Source organism: Vulpes vulpes, chromosome 5 (genome assembly GCF_048418805.1).
Source record: "Vulpes vulpes isolate BD-2025 chromosome 5, VulVul3, whole genome shotgun sequence".
In the NCBI taxonomy this organism is placed as follows: Eukaryota; Metazoa; Chordata; class Mammalia; order Carnivora; family Canidae; genus Vulpes; species Vulpes vulpes.
Genome location: NC_132784.1, coordinates 92,160,705 through 92,179,151, shown reverse-complemented (window position 1 = coordinate 92,179,151; position 18,447 = coordinate 92,160,705). Strand labels below are relative to the sequence as shown.

Here is an 18,447-nt window from a genome sequence, read left to right as displayed (position 1 = left end):
GGGATGATGACGAGAGAGAGAGAGAGAGAGAGAGAGAGAGAGCAGTTGAAGATATGAGCCTGTGATGCCCAATAGAATAAGGTTCTAGAAAAGACAGGAGAAGACGGGGAGTATAACATAGGCAGAGGGATAACCCTTAACAGGGGGAAGGCCAGTTCCTCCCCAGTGTAGAGGCAAGTATTCAGGTGGGGATATGGGTTCTTTGTGGGGGTGCTGGTTGGGTGTTTTGAAGAAGCTCCTGCTTGATGGTCTCTATTTTTCCTTGAAGTAAGCAATAAGATTGTCCATTGAGGATGGGGACGGGGGAGGGAAAGGGAGGCCAGGGAGGAACTTGAGGCTGGTGGGGAAGCTTTAGAACACTCTGCAAATGGCAGCTGGTGGGGGCCCCAGAAGAAGATTCCAGGTGGTACTTAGGGCCCAGCGGAGCATGGGGATTGTGGATTTATAGTGACATTGGTCTTCCCAGGTTTGCAGGCCCCTGTCAGCCCAAAGCCAGGGTGTAGACAGCCTGTGACTGTGTCTTTCTGGGCTGAGAGCTGATGAGAGAGTAGCACAACAGGATGAAGTGGTTGATGGTGTGTTGGGGTTGTGGCCACCTCTGTGACCCTGGGACTGTCCATGATATTCAGAAGGGCTCGAGGTAGTGGTGTAGTCTGAGGGAGAAACTGTGAGAGGAGAAGAGAACTCAGGCCGGAAGGTCTCAGGGTGGCTGAAGAGGAGGTGTAAGAGCATGGGTTTCCACACACACGTACACTGTAGTGCTGGCTCTCTCCTCCCTGGGCTTCCTCTCCCACTGTGGCCCAGGACCAAAGCCCACATCATAGGGCCTGAGGGTGCACATGGCTCCAGGGCCCTGGTGGCGGGGCGGGGGGGGGGGGGGAAGCACTAGAATAGTGACTCTGTTTCTTCTCTCCTTGTCAGAGGGGTGGGTCAGCTAGGCAATCCCCTCCTATAAGTGGCAGGTGTCCAAACCAGGAGAAACAGTCATGGGGTCAAGTGAAAAGAAAGCATGTGTCCACACGAAGACCTAGACATAGATGTTGACAGCAGTTTTATTGATGATGGCCCAAGGTGAAAACAACCCGAATGTCCCTCACTGTGGTATAGCCTGTGACGAAATCCTAGTCAGCTGGGAAACAGAATCAACCATGAACACGTGCTGCTGCAGGGAGGGAAGAGAGAAAGAGAAAAGAAAGGGAAGGAAGGAAAGAAGGAGGAAAAAAGAAGAGAGAAAGAAGTCAGATAGAAGTCTAGCTTGCATGATTCCATTTATATAAAGTTCTAGAAACTTGAGAACACACAGACTAATCTATAGTGACAGGAAGCAGATCAGTGGTTGCTGGGGGGAGGGTGCGGGTGGCAAGAGCTGGCAGGGTGGGAAGGAGGAATTACAAGGGGCACAAAGAAAATCTGGGGGGTTCACGTCTTGATTTTGGTGATAGTTTCACAAGTACATACACACGCCAAAACTTTAAATTGTATACTTTAGGGCAGCCCGGGTGGCTCAGCGGTTTAGCGCCACCTTCGGCCGGGGGCGTGATCCTGGAGTCCCGGGATGGGGTCCCGCGTCGGGCTCCCTGCGTGGAGCCTGCTTTTCCCTCTCTCTCTCTCTTTCTCTCTCTCTCTCTGTCACTCATGAATAAATAAATAAAATCTTAAAAAAAATAAATTGTGTACTTTAAGTACCTGTAGTATTATATTTCTTACTTCAATACAAATTTAATGGAACCCTTCTTAATAGGGTTTATTATATTAATTAAAGTATTAATGATACTTTGAAAGCAGTGAGTGGAGTCCTGTCCTGGGCCTCACAGCCCCACCCTAACGCCTGGATGATACAAGTGATCTGAGCATCCTCTCCTCTGCATACCTGGATTGGCCACAGATGTCAGGTGCTTCATGCTGGGTCACTCATGGCTCTGGAAAAATCAGTGTCACTTGGTTGGGGGTTGAGAAGTGTCGATAGATTTATATGCTTTCTGACTTAAACCCAGAGGATCTGAAGTGTTGGGGAGCCTACTTTGCTGGGAGTAAGATATTAGAATCCTGGCTTCATCACTTATTGATTGTATGATTTGGGGCAAGTCATTTAACTTCTCTGAACCTCAGATTCATCATCTGTAAAGTTCCTAATGTGAAGGACTTTTGTCAATGAAAATATTTGGCATTGTAGACACCCAAAGACTGGGTTTACGCAGCCTCCTTCTTTCATATCCATTGAGAAGCTGCCAGGTAAGGACCTCCCATGGTCTCCCCAGAGACTTCACCTGTCACCTCAAATGTCACCTCTTTACTGAAGAAGCCTTCATGCTGTTCCCCTTCCTTAATTTCATCCTGGTTAGCCCTCACTCCTCTATGATGGGATAATGCTCTTTATGTGTGGCTATACGAGGATATACTTATTTTCACATCATACTGCAACTATCTTTTTATATGTCTGTTTCCCCAGTGGGTTAGAACTTCTTTGAGGTCAGGGTCAACTATTATTCATTTCTGAATCCTCGGCGTCTGCTCAGTAAATGCTTTGTGAATCTGAATGAATGAATGAATGAATGGCAGTGTGGATTCGCCCATCTCACGTGTCTGGGATGAGACAGTCAGGGTCGATGTGAATTTGGAGAGGGGTGACCTACCCAGCGAGGCCTCTCTTGTATCTGACACTTTCTTACTTGTGTTCCATAGTGATGAGGAAAAGTCAACCAGCTGGATGCACCCTGGCACGGAATCCTCCATCCAGAGTGGACACTCCTCCAGCCCAGGTAAGGAGCTCGGCTGTCCTTTGCAATCCAGGAAGAAGCAGTGGCTTGAGGCAGCCTTACAAATCCCTTGACCTGACTTTGCTTTTCACTTTTTCTTTTCTCCATGGATGGATTCAGCTTAGCATTTGGACCACCATCTAGGGGAAGGTGCAGGAAGGAGGGTTGATGTTCACCTGACAGTCTTTCCAAGTTTCCAGCTCTACAGTTAGTATGTGGGACAGACTTTGGAGTACACCGATTTGACTTCTCTTTCATCCCTCTGCCCAGTGAGAAAATCCCCTCCATCTTCAGAGCTCCTGACCTAGGCCGAACCCCTGCTCCTGGTGCTATACCATAGAACCGTATGCCATGATGGCAGTGTTCTCTCTCTGTGCTGCCCAATGTAGTCACCATTAACCACATGTAGCTGCTGAGCAATTGACATGTGATTAGTGTGGCTGAGGAACTGAATTTAAATTTTAATTAATTTAAACTTAAATAGCTCCAGATGGCTAGGAGGAATTCCTTCACCTTGAGGAGAACTTGAAAGAAAGGGAGCCAGGGCCCACATTGATTGCTTACTATGGAGAAGGCCCCATTGCTAGTCTTGAAGAAACTCCAAGGCTGGTGGCAAAGTGGGGACATTACAGGCAAGATTTCAGTCTACACTGGGGAGGCAGAGACACCAAGAAGGAGAAGGGCTGGGGTACTTCAAGCAGACAGGCAATCATCCTCTTCAGAATGCCACCACGGCCTTATCCTCACTGGCTTTCCAGCCCATTCCTTGACTGCACACCAGTCATGTGGCTCTAGGAGCTTTGGCCATTCATGGGGCATGGCTGGCACTGCCGGACACATTGGGTTAAGGCATTGGCCCGCCCAGAGCCTCCTTTCTTTTAGATTCTGGGCTGGAATCATTGTGTTGTTCAAGCTGGAAGGGACTTCAGGGATCCTGGAGTTCAACTCCTTTCAAAGGTGGGAAAATGGAGGAGCAGAAAATGGAGGAAGTGTACATGGTCCAAGGCCACTCAGCTACTAAGCAAAGCTGTGTTGGGGTTAAACGCCTAAGATCTAGAGGCAGAGAGACCAGAGCTCACACCTGGGCTCTACTTGCTATTAGTGTAATCCTGAGCAAGCGGTTGAAATCTTCCAGGACTTGGCTTCTTCGTTTGTAAAAGAGGGATAGGATTATGGAACCTCTGAAGATAGTAGCAAAGGCTCCCCGAGAGAATCACCATCAATGGAGGTGACTGCTGTTGTTATTGTCATTGTTGTTATTTTTGATGCAAAGCGGGGCCTCTGGACCCCAAGGCCAGGCTGCATTCTGTTCCTGGCTGGGTGTTTTTGCTGCTGTCAGTGTTTCAAATCTGATCTCATCTATATCATGATGACTCCAGGTGGGATTGGAAGAGAAATCCAAGCCTCCAAGCCAATGATTTCATTTGGGGCTGCAGCCAGCTGGTTGTTTGAGGCTGGGAAGGAGTTAAGATGCCCCTGAAGCTTGCTGGGAGGGCAGCTGCCTCAGCGGGCACTCCGCCTGGACAGGAATATAAGCTCTCTTGGTGTTGCCCAGGCACAGAGGGCAGTGTGGAGGGAAGTTGCTGGAAAAGACAGGGGACATAATCCACGCTGGCCTCTTTCCCAGGCACATCACAGTGGCAGGATTATTTATGATTCTGACCCAATGGGGATCCCTCTACTTGGGGAGACTGCCAACCCACGCCCTTCTGAATGGGAATGTCCTCCCACAGGGAGAGAGGGAACAAGTAGCATTTATGGAGCAGCACAGAGGAAAGAATGTCAGCTTTGGAAGCAGTAGACCAGACTCACATCCTGGCCCAGACACTTCCTGTGTGACCTTAAGCAAGTTGATTAACCTCTCTGGGTCTCCTCATCTATGAAAATGTTCAAGCTGATGCCTATTCCATACTGTTACATACTGTTATTGTGCAAATTAAATGTGCTAACGGTGGTGTGTAGAGGAAGGAAGCACTAAGTGGGAGCTGGTGTTATTTCTATAGACTAAGTCTTGAGAGGGGAGCTGGACTCACTGGCTTCCCTGCTCCATTGAAGCAGCAGCATCACCATCAATAGTAACCATGGAGGGCCCCCTGGGTGGCTCAGTGGTTTAGCGCCAACTTCAGCCCAGGGCGTGATCCTGGAGACTTGGGATCGAGTCCCACGTTGGGCTCTCTGCATGGAGCCTGCTTCTCCCTCTGCCTGTGTCTCTGTGTCTTTCATAAATAAATAAAATCTTAAAAAAAATAGTAACCATGAAATATAGACCCTTAATAAACATAAAGTAAAATGAATGATAAAAACTGGGCCCACCACTCTATAGAATCCTGGCTCTGCTCTCCAGCAGCTTGTGCTCTGAGGCAGCTGATAACATGGTGGGAAAGATTCAGACTATTCAAAACATGAATAGCCATGTTTTATAAAACCTTGTACACAGGGCAAGTGTTTGGCCTGACCAGAAAAGTAACAGTGACTGTCAAGAGAATCCATACCTGTTTTGTAATGTATCAGCCACAGGGCTCTTGCATGCTCAGAAGGAATGATCTCTACAGTGCCCTGCCTGTCCCCACTTCTGACAGTGGGTTCCCTTGAGTTTATCAGAAGACTCCCCTTCTGCTTTGGGGTGGAGAAATCCTGTTTGCTAAGGAAGCAGGATGTTTTTTGTGCAGGAAGGATGGGTAGGACAAAATGGTACCTAATAGAGCACTCTTAGGAGATAGAGGTGCTCAGCCTCTCTGGAGCTGCTCAGCAGGGGCTACCACAACCTGCAAGGATTTCCAGGGCACCTCTGAGCTGTGGTCAGCTTCCTCAGCTATTTAGTTCTCGCTCACTCTGTGAGCCTGCAATTCTTCGCTCTGAGCATTTCCATGGATTTTTTTTCCAGAGGTGCTATTAAAAATATTTTTATAGATCAATAAGACAGAAAATCAGTAAAGAAACATTGACCTTAAATGACACATTAGACCAAACAAACTTGGTAGATAAGATATTCCACCTTAAACCAGTAGGATCCACACTCTTCTAAAGTGCACATGGAATAATTTCCAGAGTAGATCATATGGTAAAACACAAAACAAGTCTCAGTACACTTAAGAAGATTGAAGTATCAAGCATCTTTTCTGACTACAGTGGTATGAAACTAAAAATAATTACAAGAAGAACACTGGAAAAGTCACAATATATGGAGACTAAACAATGTGCTACTGACCAACCAATGGGTCGACAAATAAATCAAAGGAGAAATGACAAAATACCTTGAGGCAAATGAAATCAGAAATATGACATACCGAAGTCTATGGGATGCAGCAAAAACAGATCCAAGAGGAAAGTTCATAGCAATATGGACCTACCCTACAAAAACAAGAAAATCTCAAATAACCAATCCACCTAAAGGAACTAAAAAAAAAAGAATAACAAACGAAACCCAAAGTTAATGAAGGAAGGAAATAACAAAGCTCAGAGTGGAAATAAATGGAGACTGGAAAGACAATAGAAAAGAGGAACAAAAAAAAAGAAAGAAAGAAAAGAAAAGATGAACAGAGCTGGTTCTTCAAAAAGATAAACAAAATTAAAAAATCTTTAGCTAGACTTACCAAGAAAAAGAAAGGGTTCAAATAAATAAAATCAGAAATGAAAGAGAAGCTGACAACTGACACCAGAGAAATACAAAGGGTCATAAGACACTACTGTGAACAATTATATGCCAACAAATTACACAACCCAGAAGGAATGGAAAAATTCCTAGAAACGTGCCATCTTCTAAGACTGAATCACGAAGAGATAGTAAATGTGAATACAGTGATTACTAGTAAGGAGATTGAATCAGTAATCAAAAACCTCCCAACAAACAAAAACGCAGGACCAGATGGCTTCACTGGTAAATGAAGATTCAAACATTCAAAGAAGATTTAATACCTATGTTTCTCAAACTCTTCCAAGAAATTGAAGAGGAAAGCTTGCTTCCAAATTCATTTTACAAGGCCAGCATTACCCTGATACCAAATCCAGGCAAAGACACCATGAAAAAAGAAAATGAGGGACACCTGGGTGGCTCAGCGGTTGAGCGGCTGCCTTTGGCTTGGGATGTGATCCCGGGGTTCTGGGAACAAGTCCTTCATCGGGCTCTCTGCATGGAGCCTACTTCTCCCTCTGCCTGTGTCTCTGCCTCTTTCTCTCTGTGTCTCTCATGAATAGATAAATAAAATCTTTGAAAAAAGAAAAAAAAAAGCAAAATGACAGGCTGATATATTCCTGATGAATATAGATGCAAAAATTAAAATTCTCAACAAAGTATTAGCAAACTGAATTCGACAATGCATTAATGGGATCATTTACCATGATCAAGTGGTATTTATTTCAAAGATTCCCAGAAATAAACCTAAGCATATATATATGGTCAATTAATTTACGACAAATGAGGCAAGAAATACAATGGAGAAAGGACAGTCTCTTTAAATGATGTTTGGACAGCTACCTGCAAATTGGACAGCTACATGCAAAAGAATGGAACTGGACCACTATTTTGCATCAGACACAAAAATTAACTCAAAATGGATTAAAGATTTGAATGTAAGACCTGAAACCATAAAATTTCTAGAAGAAAACATAGGCAGTAAAATCCTTGACATTGGTCTCAGAGATGATTTTTTGGAGCTGACTCTAAAAGGAAGGGCAGCAAAAGCAAAAATAAACAAATGGGACTGCATCAAACTAAAAAGTTTCTGCACAGCAAAAGAAACCATCAACAAAATGGAAAGGCAATCTACAGAATGGGAGAAAATAGGTGCAAATCATATACCTGACAAGGGGTTAATATCTAAAATATGTAAAGAACTCTTACAACTCAATAGCAAAACAACCCCCCCAAAACCAAAAAACAAGCAAAAAACCCCCCCCAAAAAAACCTCTCTGATCAAAAATGGGCAGAAGACATCTTTCCTTTTTTTAAGATTTTATTTATTTATTCATGAGAGACAGAGGCAGAGACACAGGCAGAGAGAGAAGCAGGCTCCATGCAGGGAGCCCAACGTGGGACTCGATCCCAGATTCCCAGGATCATGCCCTGGGCTGAACGTGGCGCTAAACCACTGAGCCACCTAGGCTCCCCAGAAGACATCTTTCCAAAGAAGACACATAGATGGCATATAAAATAGGCACATAAAAAAGATGCTTAACATCACTAATCATCAGGAAAGTGCAGTCAAAACTAAAATGATATATTATAGCACAGCTGTTAGAATGGCTCTTATCAAAAAGACTAGAAATAACAAGCATTGGCGAGGGTGTAGAGAAAGAGGAACTGTTTTGCACTGTTGGTGGGAATGCAAACTGGTCCAGCCATTGTGGAAAATAGTGTGGAGGTTCCTCAGAAAATAAAAAAATTGCCCTATGATCCAGCAATTCCACTGGATCATAGGAAACAAAAACACTAATTTAAAGAGATATGCACCCCCATGTTCACTGCAGCATTATTGACATAGTCGTGATATGGAAAAAACCTAAGTGTCAGGAACCCTGGGTGGTGCAGCGGTTTAGTGCCTGCCTTTGGCCCAGGGCGCGATCCTGGAGACCCGGGATTGAGTCCCACATCGGGCTCCCGGTGCATGGAGCCTGCTTCTCCCTCTGGCTGTGTCTCTACCTCTCTGTGTGAGTGTGACTATCATAAATAAATAAAAATTAAAAAAAAAACCTAAGTGTCCATTTTTGGGTGAATGGGTAAAAATATGGTAGATGCATCTGATAGAATACTACCCAGCCATAAAAAAGAATAAAATCTTGCCATTTGTGACAGGCCTATGATGGACCTTGAGAAAATTGTACTAAGTGAAATGAGAAAGACAAATATCATATGATTTCACTTTTATGTGGAATCTGAACAGCAAATAAATGAACAAACCCAGCAAAACCCACCGATAATGGAAGAGAATGGTGGTTATAGAGGGAAGGGGAGCTGGTTGGGGGCCAGATAGGTAGAGGAGGTCAAGAGGTACAAACTCCTAATTATAAAATAAATAAATATGTAGTATACAGAATGGCGGCTGTAGTCAATAATATTGAAGTTGGCACATACTTGAAAGTTGCCAAGAGAGTAAATCCTAAAAGTTCTCGTCATGAGAAAAAAAATCATCACTATGTATGGTGACAGATGGTAACTAGTCTTATACTGATCATTTCTCAATGTATCCAAATCACAGATCATTACCCTGTACACCGGAGACTAATTTAATGTTATGTCGATTATATGTCAATTAAAAAAGTTTTTTTAAGTCTCTCCATTTTCCTGGGACTGATTTCCTAAGTCCTCAGCATCTTGTCCAGAAGCAGCAGAAGCCATAGGTGATCATTTGGGCTGGGGTTTGTTTGCAGGCTTGAGTCCCGGTCTGATCTTGGGTGCTGATAACCTGTGAGGCTTGGGGCAAGTGACCCGCCCTTGGCTCTAGCTTGTGCTTCTGTGATATGAGGGAGCTGTGGGATGATCCTTCCAGGGCAACCATCTGTGAGTTCACTGCTGTATCCCTGGGGCTGGCGCAGAGGCCTGGCCCAGAGGAGATGCTCAAGGAAAGCTTGTGCAATGAATGAGCCAACCGTGGAAGGCAATGATCCATTTGGTAACTTCACTGCTCGTAGATAGGGAATGTCCCATTCACTGCCATCCCTCTTATTATTTCCTGGAAACAGACTGATAGGAATAATAGACCAAAAAGGGTGAAAGGGTTGGTTTGAGCCCTATTGGCTTGTCTGTGAATTTTCCTAGCTCTCCCTGCCTCATCCCTGCTAAGTGCAGATCGGGTTTGTGTGGTTGAGAAGAGAGAGTCAGGTTATGATTTTGTTTCCACACAGGATTGCCCAAGGGCTGGGAGATGGATTCTACCCAGGAAGGAGCTGTGTATTTCATCAAGTGAGTAACATGGGCTTTCTTTCTGGTCTGGTTGTTGGGCCTGCAGTTGTCCTTGTCACTGATGCCTGCTTGGGAGGAGAGGTGCTTAAAAGGTCTGCTCATGCACAGAAGGCTTTGGGGTGGTGAGGGTCTGTGAATGGCCAGGAGGCCTCAAGGCTTCTGAGCAATCATGGGAGGGGCGTCTTTCTCTTGTTCTGAGAAAGCCAGTGTGTTGGTCATGGGAAGTTTTCCTGGTTGAGGTGGGTGGAGGGAGTGTTGTGCGGGGCAGAATGGTGGGGAGGGAAATAGCTCTACAAAGTAAAGCAAAGAGACTACTTTAGACACACCCAGGACAAAGGCTCAAAGGAAGGAGACAGAGCACCATGATGCCCAAACAGGCAGGAAGTGGAGCCAGGTGGTGGGAAGGTATGAGCGAGGGTGCACAGACAGGTGGGTGGGTGGTGGGGTGGCAAGGCCGACTCAGTCTCTCTTGCTCTCCCGTTCGGGCACGTGTGATCCCGGAGGTGGCAGGGGTGTGTGTAGTGCTGTTTTTCTCTGGGGGTTGGTCACGCCCTTCCATGGGCTGGGGTAGCTGGTGCTCTCATGTATGGTGACAGATGGTCCTGTCCCTTGGCTGGGGTCTCTCCATCTCCCAGGCAGGCTGGGTCCTGGCTTTGGTCCCACAGGCGGGGCTGGGCACGCACAGACCTGTGCTTGGCCTGGCCTTTGAGTCTACAGGGCTGGGAGAGAGTGGCTGCGAAGATAGCTAGGGCGTGGGCAACGCCAGAGAAATCCCCGGCCCAGCCAGGGGAGGGAGGGCCCTGCTCAGCCCTTTCCCCTCCTGCGCTCCTTCCACATCCTCATTCATCCTTCAGGAGAGCTCATCCGTCCATCCCCTGTCTCGAGGCCAACCAGCATGTACACCAGCTTGGCTGGTAACCATATTCTTGAAACAAAAATGAAACAGAATGAACAAATTCTCTGCTTTGGAGATTGTTCAGATACACATGGCTCCTGTGGCCTGAGCTTTCCCTGAAATTGAACTGAAATCCTCGCTGTGGTTAATATTTATTTCCTTTTTTCTCCTTGGTGATACCATCTGCATATTCCTTATGTGAATCTGGTGCTTGAGACCATCTTCTGGGTACTCTCACCTATATTGGCTCATCTTCTCTGGCCCTGAACACTTACCACCAGCTGTGGCCTGGCCCTCAACCTCTCTGATCTCATCCCCTACAACTATGGCGATTCTTATCTTTCCCTGCATTGTGACAAATTCATTCTTACCTCAGGACCTTTGCATTTGCTGTTTCCTCTGCGTGGGAGCTCTTTCCTCTTGTTTTTGTATATCTAGCACCTACATATCATTTAGCTCAAGTGTTATCAGTGACTTCTCCTGACTACTCCATGCCCTGCCTTACTCCGCTCTTTCTTAGACCCTCTTCCCACCTCCCCTTTTGAAAAGTAAACTCCATGCCCAACATGGGGCTCAAACTCACAATTCTGAGATCAAGAGTCTCATGCGCTACCAACTGAGCCAGCCGGGTGCTTCAAGACCCTCTTTCTGTTCTTCCTACGACCTGCTAGGAAGTTTGCTGTTTCTGTATTTCTTGACTTACCTACTGCTGGTGTTCCCCTACTGCCATGTCAGTCCTGAGAGCAGGTTCTGGCACAGTGTTCCACTGTGTCCTAGAACCTTGCTGGTGCATGATAGGAATCTAAGATGTTTGCTGAAATAAATGAATGGGCAGTGTTGGGGGATCAACAAGCATAGTTGACTCCTGCTCCAGTCACCAGCCCAGAGCATCCTGGGATCCCCTGGCTTAGCATGCCCAGTCATGAACTCATCACCTTTTCCTCGCCAACACCAGTTCCATCTCAGAAGCACCACGGGAGGAGAACCCTCAGAGGCAGGCTCAAACCCCACGCCGGTCAATTCTCCGAAATCTCTCTCACCCCATGGCCACAGCCTGAGTTCATGCCCACATGGACCCTCCCCTGGATCATTCTAGCAGCTTCCAGAAGGATCTTCTTGCCTCCAGGCCATACTGCTGCAAGAGTGCTTGTTTCGACAATGCAAATTTGGTCACATTCTACATTTAACACCTTTCATGCTTCCCATCAGTTGTAGGAAAAGATCTGAATTCCTTACTCAAGCACTTGAAAGGGCTTTATAAATCTGGCTGCCTGCCTTCTTTCTCTAGCTTCACCTCCCAAAGTCCCCACTCTTCCAGACCAGATCATTTGTGGTTCCCTCAACACACACCTCTCTTCCAGGCTTCCTGGCCTTTTCCAAGTGCTTATCTCTCCTCTTACAGGGCTTGTATCCACCTGTACACACTTGCTTTTCCTTGAAAATCCTGCCCATGACATCACTCCTTTAGGGAAGCCCACCTGTGTTATAATTGTTTCCATGTGTGCTATTTTCCCTGGATTGGTGGTTCACAGTGTTGAGTGTGCATTGAAATCACCTGAAGGGCTTGTTAAAACACATTGTTTGGCCCCACCCATAAAGTTTCTGTTTCTGAAAGTCTGAGAATTTGCATCTCCAGCAGAGGTTCCCTGGTGATACTGATCTGCTGGTCCTGGCCCGGCACTCTGTCTAGATGGAAAACTTATCAAGAGCAGGGGAGGTGTAGGGTGGCCATAAAATCTGGAAACATAGATACTATCATTTCATTATGTATTGTCATGAAATCTCAACGAGCTATTAGTCGTTCATGTCTTTTCCCAGAGGAGGTGGCCACCCCTTGCATCAAGAATGGCAAGAGCTGAGCTTCACTACATCAGGCCTCACGAGAGCATTATGAGGGAGGTGCTATCATCCCTAGCTGTTTTAGTAAGGAAGGAGAAAACTGAGACTTACAACTGCGATTTAAAACTGAGTAAAAAAATATGTTCAGTGTCACGAAGCTTCTAGGAAGTGAAGCTGGGATTCAGCCCCTGTCTGCCTGATTTCGCAGTCTGTGCACCTAGCATCACGCCACAGCTGCCTCCAACATCTTTGGTGCCATGCTCACACAGTGGTGTTGGTGGGGAGCGTTCCAGAAACCCTGACTGCGTGAGGGAGGGAGGGAAGGAAGGAAGGAAGGAAGGAAGGAAGGCAGGCTGGCTCTGACTTGCTCATTTTCATGGTTTCCTGTACGATTCTTTCTCTACAAAGGTTTGTGACATTTGGTTGGTGGGTCAGTTAGAAACTCTGAGGACCCCAGACATGGATCCCAAGAGGTAGCAATGAAAGTCAGATATACAGACAGCTTGAAAAGCCACTTCTTTTTCCTTCTGGTGTGGAGGAGTCAAATTTCAATGAGCAAACATTGACATTTGCCCAGGATCAGATGACTATGATAATTGTGTGTCGATAAGCCCTTCCCTTCGTGGTGTTTGAGAGGTGACTCTCATGGTATCTATGATGTCATTGCTCAAGTGCGCCTGAGGTTTTGAGGGTGCCCCTGACAGGCGGTGGTGCAGAGAGAAAAAAAGCGAAGGGTTAAGGTGTGGGTGAAACCCCTGGCTGGCCTGTGTGCGGATACTGCTTCGATCCAGAGGAGGGCACCAGAGCATGCATGATCAGCCCCAGGAAGGCCTTGCCGTCTGGTCACTCCAGGACCATCTCCACCATCCCTCGCCACATCTCAGCCAGGATGGATCTGGTGGCTCAGAGACCCGGATGTGTTACACCCCATCCCGATTTTTCTCTGGCCTCAGGCCCCTCCCCTTTGCTTCCCGCTATAGCAGCCCCCTGTGGAGCTTGCCAATTCTGTCTCTAAGAGGGCCTCTCTCTTTCTCTGAAGTTGGCAGGGAGGGAGACATGGCAGTGATGCTTTCTGCAGAGCCCGAAAACACTGGTTCCAGTCTGGGCCCCTGTCGCCCCCTCCGCACACCCCTGCCCCCATGGGCTGCTCTGTGCTGTGCCAGGGGCTGCAGACGGTGGGGATGCAGAAACCCAGGCCTCTGCCCACCACCCCTTCCCCTCTCTGGCCCCCGACCCGGTGCTCATGGGAGTCATCAGAGAGACTCAAGCCCGTGGGACCCCAGAGGGCGCGGCTCCCTGGGAACTTCTGCTGTGTTGTCTCCAGAGGTCAGGCAGGACAAAGGAGAGAAGTCACAGGGGAACAAATCCGACACTTAGTGACCCCAGAGGCCCATAATTTCCCAGAGCAGCAGAGAAAGAGACAGACGAGAACAGGTCCTGGAGGGTATTTGGCTTGGGGAAGACAAACCCCATTTGCAGATGAAGTAAACTGAGGCCCAACAGCCAAGTCACTTGTTCCAAGTCGCTGAGTTGGTAAGGGGTAGAACTGGGCTTGAAACCTCAGTAGGTTTTGGACTTTCCCCTTGGAGCCCCAGGGACATGGATTCCAGGGGCTCTTTCTTCAGGAGCTTCCCTCTCTCACGCCTCCTCCTCACACTCTCCACACCTGAGTGTCACAGAAATCTTCCTTCTCCACTGCTGGGCTGGCAAGAGACAGAAGGTGGGTTGGGTGAAGGGAGTTTCTTTTCTCTCCTCCTCTTTACCCCTTCTTGCTGGGACTCTAAGGCCCCCTGCTGTAATGTCTCTGTGACCCTGCTCCCCTAAAACCAAGACCTGCCCCAGCAGGAGTCCTCCCTTTGGTCTCTTGTGCCTCCAGATTGCCCAGAGGCATCCACAGGGCCAGCTCAGACCTCTCGGAGGATCTGTCTGCAGCCCTTGCCCTCTGTCTGCCAGAGAGGAAAGCCTCCCAGCAGGCCCTTCTGTCCATCTCCTGCCTTTCTGAGCTGCCAGAGGATTGTGTGGGATAGAGCATGGGGTCCTTGTCCTCTTCCCCACCCTGCCTGTCTCCCACCCCGGGATGCTGTAATCTCTGATCCCAACCCTGCTTTGCTCCATTGGCTCCTCAAGGCCAGAGAAGCCCCCAGAACCCGTGGTCTTTGTTTGGCTTGAAGCCGGCTCTCCCCCTGCCTGCAGTGGGCCGACCTGCCAAATCCTGGAGAGCCAGGGCAGGTGGGCTGGACTTAGTCGGTACTGCCTGGCACGAGGCCTGCACCTAGGATTTCTCTGCCCCTTCAACTGGATGCCTTTCTCATAGCCAGTGAACTCAGCATCTTAGCCAGGCTGGGGGAAGGAAAGGGGGTGACTTAGGGATCCCCCTCCCCACCAGAGCTGCAGGCAGGTGCATACTGCTCTAACCTGAGATCTCAGCTCTAGCTTGGCCTACTCTGGGGTTGGAAGCACAGGCCTTGCAGGAGCTCTCTCTGAGGGTGTGTGGGAGTGGGGTGTGGATCAGACCCCCTGTAATCACTCCCTCCCTGCTAACAGGGTTCTTCCTGGACTGGGGGAGGGAAGCTTGTGCTCCTGCTCCTTCCATAGCAGATTCTCTTTAAAAAGATAAAGACTTCAGTTGGTTAAATGATGCTTATACTCAAATCATATTAAAAGAGACCCACAGAGAAAGAGAAATAGTGCATTTTAGTGAAGAGAAGCTTAATTTTTTAAATCAAGTTGTTGCAATGATGAATATTTGAAAAAGATACAATAGTCAGGTGGGTGAGCCCTTGCAGATGCCCTTCATCCAGCACCTGCTTCTTGAAATCTTTCTGTGTTCACAAGTGGCCCCAGGAGCTGATCTGGTTTGGTCTACAGCTCCGGAGTCTCAGAAGCACTGGGACTGACAGCCAGCGACCCTGCCTAGAAGTTCAGGTGGAAATATCCCATCTTCATTCCATCTTTCTCATCCTGGTTATGAAACTCAGTCTTCCCCTTGCACTTACCCATGTTCACAGAGAATCTGTTATTGTTCCAGCATGCGCAGAAATGTGAGGAGAAGGAAACCGAGCCAGAGAAAGAGAGAGATTGCAAGAGAGATCTTTTAATGGCACAGGCTTGCAGAAATGGGGCTGCAGTCCTATTGTCTGAAGCCCTCCCTCCGCCTCTGAACAGACACAGGCACCCCCTGGCTTGGTGGGCATCCCTGCCTAAGATCACTGGAGACCAGTTTGGGCTGGAGACCTAGGAGATCCTGGAACCTTGTAATGGGCTCCAACCAGCTCCAGACGTTATTTCATGAAATTGCATGTACTGGGGGAGAGGGGATGTGAAGGCACCAGGGCCCCTCCCAAGCCCTCTTGACACCCAGAAGTGTGCCCATCTCTAGGGTAGAGAGCCACAGAGAAGAAAGGGAACCACGGCAGGTCTGGTGAGTCCTCATGATGCCAGACCCCCGGGCACCTTCTGGTTCCCTGCACTCTAGTGGGAGAACAGCAAACTGCGGCTTACATGGAGGAGGGTGGCCCTGGATCCCCTTTAAGGGGGGCAACTCCTCTTGGTGATGGGAGGCTAGGAAGGCTGTGCTGAACTACTCCATCCTCCCCTGGGCAGGATGTATGGGTGGTTAGCAGCTTGTCGCTGGTGTGGATGGAGTTAAACCTTTCCAGGGACTATTTACTCCTGATCCTAAGTGACAGCTTGGGGAGGGAGAGTCACGTGGCCCTGAAATCCCCGCGGGAGCCGATGGAGCATGCCCAGCTGCTTCTGCCTGGGAAAGATGCTGGATCCTGCAGTCACCACAACAGCATCCTCTCCCCGCGCCAGGGACCTGCCAGCCAGAGAGATGACTGATTAGAACGATTCAGATCCAGAGCCCCGCTCTTCAGAAGGGGGCCCTGAGGGGCGGGGGAGGAGGACCCCAGCTGGAGCTGGGGGAGGGGTGCCTTGGGGCGCGGAGAGTTCTAGCTTTTCAACGCGGGGCTCACACCTCTGAAGCCGGTGAGTCTGTTCTGATGCATCATATAGATGAGGCGGGAGGAGGAAGGCTGTGCTCTGGTCAGGCTGGCAGCCGCCCGCCGTGTGAGTCTGGGCTGCTGGCACTGCGGTGCCACTGCCTTCCCCATCCCTCATTCTTGGCAGCCTTACTTGGGGATCATGGATGCTGAGAATGCTAATTATAACCCGCTCTGTGCCCTCACCCCCACCTCCAGAATCCCCAGTAAGGGCTGATGTTGGAATTTATTGCATTTGAATTGCATCTCTTGGGTGAGGCCAGCTTTGGGGCTGCCAGCTTCCTAGGGTCTAACTGGGCACCCCCCCCACCCCAGCCTGGCGAGAGCAAAGAGGCCAGCCCCACCCTGCCTCTAATCTTGCCAGAAGTGAGTTGAGAGCCAGCGGGAAGGAGAGATGGAAGGGTTCCAGGGGTCAGGCTCGGGTCAGCCCCAGAGACTCACCTCCCACAGTGTGGTGAGGGGTTCGGGGGCCACTGAGGCTCTTGGATTGCTAGGAGCATCTGATCTCTGGGATCCCAGAATTAGTGGGGAGCACCAGAGGAGCTGAGGCCTGGTACGTAGGCCCGAAGGGATGGGTTTATCATGTGGGATCAAGCTGCAGCTAGCAGAGCCTCAGTCTCATTGTGTGAGGTTCTGGGCAAAGGAACAAGGTGGTGGAGCTGGCAGAGAGGGGTGGTGAGAGATCAGGTGGGGGGTAGGGAGGGAGTTAGGTAGGAAGGCGGCAGGAGAGGAGAGAAGAGGCTAGAGAGATGATATCTATGACCAGAGTCTAGCCAGAGAAGGGAAGAGAGGGGGCTGGAGCCTGGGAAGGCCAGAGATGGGAGAGCCAGCCCCAGGGCACAGGGGTGGGGAGGGCTGCAGAAAGGGGAACACTGTGCAGTGCGAGGGGGTGGGGTTAGAGTCTGAGCCAGAGAAGGTGGAGGTCTTCTGAGCTTGCAGTTCTTCCCCTATCCCTATAAACCTCTTGCCCTCCATCTGGTCATTTGAGTGGCTTGCTCTGTTGGGGATCCCTGAATGCCCAGGATGGGAGCCTTGTGGTCATGTCTCTGCCTGAGCTTGCTGTCCAGATGGTCTTGTCCAGATCCTCAGCACCCGCCCTCCAAATCCTCCAAATCCTGGCTTCCAGGCCCCTCTGGGGGCATGTGGAGCTGGGGAGGATTTCTGTGGCCTTCCACCTCAGTGCAGCTGCATTTCAGCTTGGGCTGGAGGATGAGCAGATTCTGGTGGTGGAGAGGAGGCAGGAGGGAGGCTCTCCCACAGTGGGGGGCGCTGGCTCCTGGCAGGAAGGGGTGGTGGCCTGAGGCTGGGAGCCATCTCCAGGTGCGGGCTGCAGGAGGGGCCAGGGCAGCCCCTGGGTTTCCCCACAGGGCTCACAAGGGCGCAGAGTGCTGGGCTGCAGAGGGGAATTATTAAAGTCCTTGGTTTTCCAATCAGTGGCGAGGTGATAACTGTGTTAGTGCTGCTGTGTAATTAATCCTGGCGGGCGGCTGCACGGCCTCCAGACAATGGGGTGGGTTTTTTTTTTTTTTTTTTTTTTTTGCCGGGTTCAGCTTTTTTTTTTTCTGTCTTCACAGGAAGGTGACAGTGCAGGACGCATTACACTGATAATTACTTTTAACGTGTCTGCCTAGATTATTGAGTCGGATTCTGGCCGCTCCGTGTAGATGAAATAATTACGGAGGAAGTGAGCAAGCGGGGCAGCCAGCCCTGGCTCCCAGGCTGACAGCAGGGTCTGCCCAGGCTGGGCCTGTGGCCTCGGGGCACAGGAGATGGGCCCCAGGGGTGCCTGAGGGCAGTGGGCAGGGGCTGCTGAGCCCAGAGGGGTTCTGGACCAGGGCGAAGGGGCGCCCCGCCCCCTCAGCCGCTGTCTTCCTCGCTGGCCAGAGCAAGGTTCCCCAAAGCCACTGGCACCGAGCTGGGCGCCTGGTGGGGACCCAGCCCCCGTGGGTGCCCCAGGGGAGGGTCAGGAGGAAGAGGACTACCACGGGCGGCCGTCGGGGAGAGCCCAGGCTGGCCGCCAGGGGCTGCGGGTGCTGGTTGTCAGAGCTTTGGCGC

At 49.4% G+C, this 18,447-nt stretch overlaps 1 protein-coding gene across 31 annotated transcripts in view; it reads left to right on the top strand.

The window, feature by feature from the left end:
• Positions 1 to 18,447, top strand: part of PLEKHA6 (pleckstrin homology domain containing A6) — a 139,857-nt gene that overhangs the window by 3,373 nt on the left and 118,037 nt on the right. For 12 of the 31 annotated variants that reach the window (XM_072759330.1, XM_072759329.1, XM_072759332.1 and 9 more), the window contains exons 2-3: positions 2,683 to 2,759; positions 9,597 to 9,654. In XM_072759330.1, the coding sequence (XP_072615431.1) occupies positions 2,683 to 2,759; positions 9,597 to 9,654 (135 nt within the window). Of the gene's footprint in view, positions 1 to 2,682; positions 2,760 to 9,596; positions 9,655 to 15,984; positions 16,379 to 18,447 lie in introns of those variants that run through there. The other 19 variants (XM_072759373.1, XM_072759356.1, XM_072759359.1 and 16 more) reach the window with 6 other exon arrangements.